The sequence below is a fragment of the Cavia porcellus genome, unplaced genomic scaffold (genome assembly GCF_034190915.1).
Source record: "Cavia porcellus strain 051 isolate PalLab524CR breed Dunkin Hartley unplaced genomic scaffold, mCavPor4.1 scaffold_15, whole genome shotgun sequence".
NCBI classification, from domain to species: domain Eukaryota; kingdom Metazoa; phylum Chordata; class Mammalia; order Rodentia; family Caviidae; genus Cavia; species Cavia porcellus.
Genome location: NW_026947498.1, coordinates 56,756,071 through 56,763,973, shown reverse-complemented (window position 1 = coordinate 56,763,973; position 7,903 = coordinate 56,756,071). Strand labels below are relative to the sequence as shown.

Genomic DNA, 7,903 nt, shown 5'->3' with positions numbered 1-7,903 from the left:
AGCAGAGATTCACATTTGCCAGTTATATCCTTTTAGAGTCATTTGGCTATCAAATCATGGCAGAACTGAACAACGTACATTGATAACCCTTAAGGGTAATACAGATGGATATCTTAAGAAGGTTCCAGAGTGCTGAAATTACAGGTTCATGCCACTGAGCAATTTCTCTACATTTTCACCAATGCCTACTTTACTTTTCCGTCACTGTAGTGAAAATGAAATGTTATCTCATTAAGATTTTGATATGCACTTTCCTGATTTATATTGAGCATCTTTTCATGTGAAACAGACTGTTTAATAGTTTTTGCTTCTTATGAAAACAGATGTCACATCCAGAAACACTTTCAGATCTCAGGTATATTTCTCAGTTCCAAGGTAGTTGTTTTATTGTGCTACTCTTTGCTCTCCAGGACATACTATGTTCCATTTCCTAAAACTGTGCCTGAATATCATACATACCAACGGTTTGATTTGGCTTTGAGTTTTCCATTAAGCCTAAATGCAACAAAATACATGAATGTTTGAAAGTCCTTCAGAAAAATGCTAGCACTAAGATGTTGCTAATGCAAGCATTTTCTCTAACTCCTTTAGCTGGATATTGCCTACAGTAATCATCACCCGGACTGTATCCTCTTCTGTGGCACTTTCATTTCTTTTGAATTCTTCCCTTGTCCAGTTGTTCAGATGTTTAAGATCATACACATTTGGAACTTTCCAGATTGCTTGCAAAATCCTTCTGTAGAAACGGAGAACTTGTTGCCTTCTCAGGAACTGCTTTAGTATCAGTGTACCTTGAGGTAAGCAGGAAACAGCCATGTCATCCAGATGGGATGACATTATGTCTTCTAAGAACATCTATAAGAATGTAGTAGGTGCAAATGCTAGTTTGAAAAACTGAGTGAAATCTTCAGCTTGCATGATCCTTGACAAGTTTTCCAACAAGGCTAGCATACTTCTAGAGCTAAGGCTTTCTGAAAAAGGAAGTTGACAGCTTCACAGACCAATTAATGGGATTTAAAAACAGATTATGATAATCAATAACAAACAGATTAATGGAGATGCATGATTAGTTGGCAATAATTCTCTTTCTTGTTATTGCCTATTAATGAGGGAAGAATTAAGGATGTAATTGAAACCTGAGCACCAGGAATCTGTTTCAAAGACAGATGGTAAAAAGGCATCCTAATTCTCAGGTAACACACATTTCTAACTAACTTGTGCATACTGTAACAGCTAGGATTAAGATGTTTTATCCATCATCCAACCTATAGCCTGGTTTTATTTTCTGTGTTTTTTTTTTCATGATTATAAAAGGAATTATGTTGGGGCACATGTAAAATATGCAACATAGTAATATATTTAATGTGCAAATGAAACAGAACTTCCTTTGTTTTCAAAATATTTTTTGGAAAAGTTCATAAAAGGAGGCTAATGGCTGTTACAGGACAAATGCCATTTGGATAACTATTATAGAGATATGCATCTATATGTAGAATGAAAAGAAGGAATGTATGAATCTATATGAAGCAGCCAGAGGAAAAGTGAGTGTTCTGTTTGGTTCAACTGAGAGTCAAGGTGATGGTGTTTATGTTTCTTAAAGAAGTATAAGAGAAATATTTTAAGGCTCAATAATCCTTCATTCTAACACGTCAAGTTTAGATACATGTAGACATGATAGTGAAAGTCTCAGTTATAGCATTGCTTTTTTGCATTTGGATCCTAACAGCTCTATGAGTGTTTTGGGCTTGAAATATAGCCACCATATATGAGACATTAAGTAGTATTCAAGTTACTACCCTAGATTGGTTATACAAAACGGATCAAAATGACCACTGGAAGAAAGCAAAGCCAACAAAACTGAATGTACACAAGCTTGTGTTATTGTTCCCACCATCTGAAAATAGTTTTAGCGCTAGATTTAAAAATAGGTAAAGCCTTAAAAAATGTTGTTATAATAACTTGTTATTATGTGTAACAGATAAACATGGACTCTAAAATCATTGTCACCATGAAGGCCAAGTCAGGCACAAGGAGCAAAACCCTTGGTGCCATGCTGAAAACCAAGTGATTATGGCTCCAGAATCAAGGAAGACCCAAAGATGAGAATAAATCCTGCCATGTAGAAGACATTTGTTCTTCAGTAGAAAGGTTTGGGGCAATGAAAACATTGATGACAATGCATGACAGGAATCAGAATTAAGATACATTTTTTTTTTCCTGGTAAGAGAGGTATTCTCTCTTTCCGCACCATTTTATTTAAAAGATGATTTTGATGGACTGAACTTATTCCTGATTTTGTGAATAGTGAATATAATATGCATCTGTTCAGTTATGCTGGAGAACTCTGGAGGAAAGAAGGGACTCAAATTTCCTTGAGTCTCTTGGATACAATACTAAATTGCCAGTCTACTTTGTTTCTTAGGAAGAGAAAATTTTTCCGTTAATAGATGGGATCTGGACAAGCTTTGTATGGAGAAAGATGTCAAAGTAACCCTGTGGTTTACAATCAGATGGGTTAATTCAAGGTATTGTGTTTTTCACTGGTTAATATGTAGTTCATAGTGATGTGATTTGTATCTCCTGATCTAAGAAGTGTTAGGCAGAATTCATAAACTATAAAACTTCAAGAAGAAAAATTGAGACAAGCTTTGTGAGTTGGAGTTTTCTCAAATATGTTTGTTCTTCAATAGATAAGTAATAAAATGTAGAAAACAAACAGAAAAAATATTTAGATTGTAGAAAAGAAACTTTAAGATTTCCACCTGGTATATATAAAAAGCCTTCAAAATCAACGTATATATGAGGTCAAGCTACTTAACTTTTTTTTAAAATTTTTAATTTTATTAGTGTGTATTTGTACTTAATGATCATGCACAGTTTGCATATACATTTAACACGTTTTAGTTTTTGTCCTTAATTTCAACTTTTAAATGGGAAAATACATGAAATTTACCAAAGTAGATGCATCAGTGATTAATAAGTACATGAAAACATGCTCAACATTGTTAGTCATTATAGACAAAAAATTGCATTCACAAATGAAAGCCATTTCATATTTGTTTGAAGGTCTTATGTTTAAAAAAACTGAATATAACAGGTAACTATGTAAGGCAATGGAAATTCTCAAACACTAAGTGAAAATAAAAAATGGAACAAACCTTTTACAACATTTTTTTTTAAAAATTGAACATAGATTGTACCATAATATCCACCCCTTCCAGTGCTAGGAACTGTCACAAAAGATATGGAAAAAATATGTGCCTACATTGTCTTCTACATAAATGTTAATAACAGCTTTATAGACAACACCCAAAATCTGTGAACAACCTAAATCTCCATCCTAGGTGAATAAAAAATGATCTGCTATTCAATAATCAAAAATACATAAAATAAGAAAGAAAGAAATTGAAAAAGCAAGCAAGAAAGAAAATAAAGGACAAAGAGAAAAAAGACAAACTAAGGATCCATACAAAATGGAAAAAAAATCTGAATTATGATGAATGAAAAAAGTCAAACCCAAACCTCTGTGATTCTAATTATATAATTTAACAGCACAAAGTACATTCTAGTGACAGAAAGTAGGTCCATGTTTGCTTTGGGGTGGAGAGTGCCTTGATGGAGAGAAAAAATGGCTTTCAAAGAAGCAATAAAGGGCCTTTTTGGTTTGATGATCATGTTCCCTGCATTGATTGACTGTGGTGATGGTTTCATGGGCATATGCACATGAAAAAATGTATCAAATGGCATTCAGATATGCTAGATTTATGTTCTATTAATCATACCTCAGTGATGTAAAAAACAGTTTAGAGGACTGTTTCTTGAAATTTTCATTTTTTCCAATCTTCTCTTTTTTCTTATTAATTAAAAGACTAAAACATCAAAATGTATGTGCACTAAAGTTCTCATTTTGGAACAATTATTCAGTCTCATAACCTGTATTCAATGGGTTTATATCCTTAATTTTATTTTATTGTCACATTGAATTTATTTAAACTAATTTTACAGATATATGTAGGAGTTTTATAAAATTAGCCATCCTAATAGATTTTCTAATTTCCAAATTAGGTGTTGATTTTGTGTTACTTTTACCTCAGATTTTCCATTTTTACACCTACACACACACACACACACACACACACACACACACACACAGAGTAAGTGACTGAGGTCTTGCCTTCAAACCTCTTACCTAATTATATCTATATCTACACCCTGTATCTCTGTGCTTTCTAATTAAGAAAGCACATATTTATTTTGGAAACCAATTCCTCCTCCCACTGTTCTTCTGCATCTCATCCAATATTACCTATTTTTTAAACAGATGTCTTTCTTTTTGTTCCTACCTCAACCTTCCCCATCATAATTTCTCCTACTCCTTTTCATGGATCACTTTCATTAACATTAAATATTATTGTAACATACTAAAAATAATCCTCTTTTTTTAGTCCCACATTCACCTGAAGTACGGCTCATCATTTTTTCTCAAATTATTACAACCAAATAAGGATACATTTTAAAAAATCATTGCTGTGCTAGCTGTGCTTCTCTAGTTTTTTTCAGCAGTCTTCTCCTTCGTCCTAATAGACTCATCCTCCACCAAACCTTAGCACTGCTCTGAGATAGATTACCAGTGAAATTCACAGGTCAGTTTATTACCTAACTCTTCTGTTTCTCTCAAAAGTATTTTGCTGCTACTTTGAAATATTTTGCTTGGCTCTCAAGACAAAAGTGTCCTCCTCTCACACACCTAATCTAGCCTTCGATTCTTTTTTTAACTCTTTTTACTCTTCCTCACCTCTATATGTAAGAGACGATGGTGGTCTTTTTAAATATGCTTTGAATCCTGTTTCTTTTTTTTTTTTCAATCTTTATGCTAATAGCACTAACGACACTGTGTTCAGAATGACCTAGTTTTTGGCCACAAGATCACACATACAGCTTCCTACTTACTTAACATTGCTGCTTGAGTGTCATATAGGCATTTTAAATTTAGCAGGTCGGACACAGAATTTTTTATTATCATTAACTAACCCTCTTTCTTCATCTGTTTGTTCTCCAAGAATCTCCAGCTCTGTAAATTACATCACCAACTAGTTAGAGTTCAGTTCTCAAAATTCAGAGAGAAATTTGAATCTTACTTTTATCCAATGTATCAGTATTTCTTCATAATTTACTTTCTAGTATACTGCTCTTTATTTATACTGTCAGTGACCTTATTTTTCACTCCAACTAGAGAGTAAATCTTTTTTTTTTCTTTTTTTAAGGAAACTGTATTGGTTCATTTTAGATATACATAATGATAACATTCATCATAGAGAATTTGTACCTGTTCATGATGCAATGTCCTTCTTTTCCCCATTCCCCTTCCCTCCATTCAACCTGCCTTCTTTTCTTATTTACAAGAGCTTTGTTTCCATTTTTTCTTTATTTTTCCTTTATCTCTCCCCTCTTCCTTGATTCTTTCCTGTTTGAACATTGTCTTCCCACCTCTCAATGTCTATTATACATTTTGTTCCTAATTCACACTTCTAGTTTCTCACATCAGAGAAACAATGTAATGTTTAAACATGTGTGTCCATTTATTTCACTTAATAGTATGGTTTTAAGATGCATATGTTTACCTGGAAATGTCTCCAGGACAATGTTTTTGTTGATCTCTTGTTTTTAACTTCTAACTTTTCATAAAGATTTTTTTATCCAATAAACAGTGAGCTTCTAAAATAAAATAGCCATAAAGATATGCTACTATGAACAGCATCAAGGAATTTCCACAGATCCTCTATATTAGCTCTGTCTCTCTCTGCAAGAAAAGTAATGTTCATTCACAGTAATGTGTGTCTTATTTAAAGTCTCAATTTCTAAATTGTGCAATAGATAAACTTCCAATGAAACCTAAATCACGCTGTATCATTTTACCCTAATTTACATTTTCTGTAGTACAAGCAACTTCTGAGAATAGTATTTGTTGTATATGCTTATTTTTTGCATGTTTTCTTTTTAGAAGCTCTTTAGTAATTCAAAGTCCCTAATACACCCAACAATACATTCATCTGTGTATCTCCCAAATACTGACTTTATTCTCTCATTTTGAATCTTCTTTCAGGACATTATTTAAAATCTGGTAACAGTCTTAAACTAATGGAATGGAAAGAAAATAACATATATTCTTAATAACTTTTATTAATATCTTTTCTTCCAAAAATCTATGGTTTGGTTTCCTATTGGTATTTTTTCAACTTGTTTAATCTTGTAAATAAATTAGAGTAATATTTCCTTTCCTTTAAATTGGAAATTTTACACTTTTTCAGGGTCATAAAAATGAATTTTTACTGCAAACAAAATATTACCCAAGAAATACTGGTTTATTTTTTGGCGTTTTGAAAGAATTTTTAGCAATAAATGGGCTTAAACTGCAATACATTTCTCTGATGAGAAAGCAAAAGTTAAGTTATATAATTTTCTATGTCCTGTTGAAATGCACAAGTATCTTTTTATTTGAAAGAAAAGCTAGTTCGTGAAACAAGTACATTTTGTTCTTGATCTCCTTTCTTCTCTTTTATTTCTCTAACATTTTCTTATTAGGGCACTTAAAGGAACAGTTACTATATAAAAATAAAGAAAAAGCTTTTGCCTTGGTTTAATGATCATAGAAATTAATGGACAGGCTTTCAAATTACAAAACTTTACTATTATGCAAATCTTCTGACATTATTATTCCCAAAAGAAGATATTTATATCCACTTCCTTTGTATAAATCTTTTACATGACTTGAAATGCTTTAACAAGTTTTCTTAACATATTTGATATTTCTATTCCACAATAAATTTCTCAAGATTAGGGGAGTTTTTATCTAGGACATATGAAAGTGTTTTATGAACACCTAATACATAAGTAGTGAATTAATTTTTAAAAGATACAGTGTTTGCATATCTTATGTTTTCCCTCCTGCAAGAAATTTGTACTATGATATATGTGACTTTCTTGTTATCAGGGTTATCAATGATGAAGACTAGGAAGTCTGACTGAGTTGTTTAGAAGAGCCTTAGGATTACATTCATGTTACCAGTTTCTGTCATATTCCTGTGTACATAAATATTAACTGTTAAATAAGGGGAGAGGTCATGTCAAATGCTAAAAATACATTTATAACATAGCTTTGTTTGAAGAGTTTTGTATCTATAAATATATGAACACTATTGTTAAAGGAAAATGAGACATTTTAAATCAAATTACTGAAGAAAAAAGACTATAGGTATGTTTATTTCTATCCATTAGCTAGGAAGAGACTATTAAAGATGAAAACTTTAACATACCAAACAATAGAATGTGTAATCAATCATAGCTACATCAGTTGTGGGATAAATATATATTTTATAAAATGTTTCAATACTAATGGTTGACAGAGGCTTTTGTGCTGAGAGACGAATGGGTAGATAAAAACTAGAATTTGTTACTGTCTCTGGTTGTATACACATCACTTAAATGTGCACATATATAATCATAGCAAGTTTAAAACAGAGATGAGTATTAAATATAATGATATAAAATTACATCAAAAACAGGATAATGAATAATGTATTACACATACGTAATCCACATATTATCTTGAATTCAAAAAATGAAATATTATAAAATGTTAACAGTTATGGTTTGTTTTATGAAGCAGAAGAGATTAGATTATGAGAAAATTTTCATCCCATTGCAATTTTCTATATTTAGTATTCTATATTTAATGTATTAAAACTACAAAATTAAGCATAATTTTAATGAGAAAAAGTCACTTATAAGCAGAGAATGACACACCACTAATATATTACAATTTACTGTGACAAAATGTAAGATAAATAAATTTATTTAAACAAACTTTATTAAATGGCTATTGCACACCAGAATGGTAAAAGTA

General features: G+C 31.5%; 1 protein-coding gene across 1 annotated transcript; it reads right to left on the bottom strand.

Moving 5' to 3' along the window:
* Positions 1 to 549: 549 nt before the first annotated feature.
* On the bottom strand, positions 550 to 816 carry LOC100732479 (LYR motif-containing protein 2-like). Its single transcript, XM_063225333.1, has one exon. It carries the CDS (start codon positions 814 to 816, stop codon positions 550 to 552), a length of 267 nt encoding a protein of 88 aa, XP_063081403.1.
* Between the last annotated feature and the right edge of the window lie 7,087 nt (positions 817 to 7,903).

Excerpts from the sequence above, each read along its gene's own strand:
- LOC100732479 (XM_063225333.1), bottom strand. The coding sequence starts at position 816 with ATGGCTGTTTCCTGCTTACCTCAAGGTACACTGATACTAAAGCAGTTC.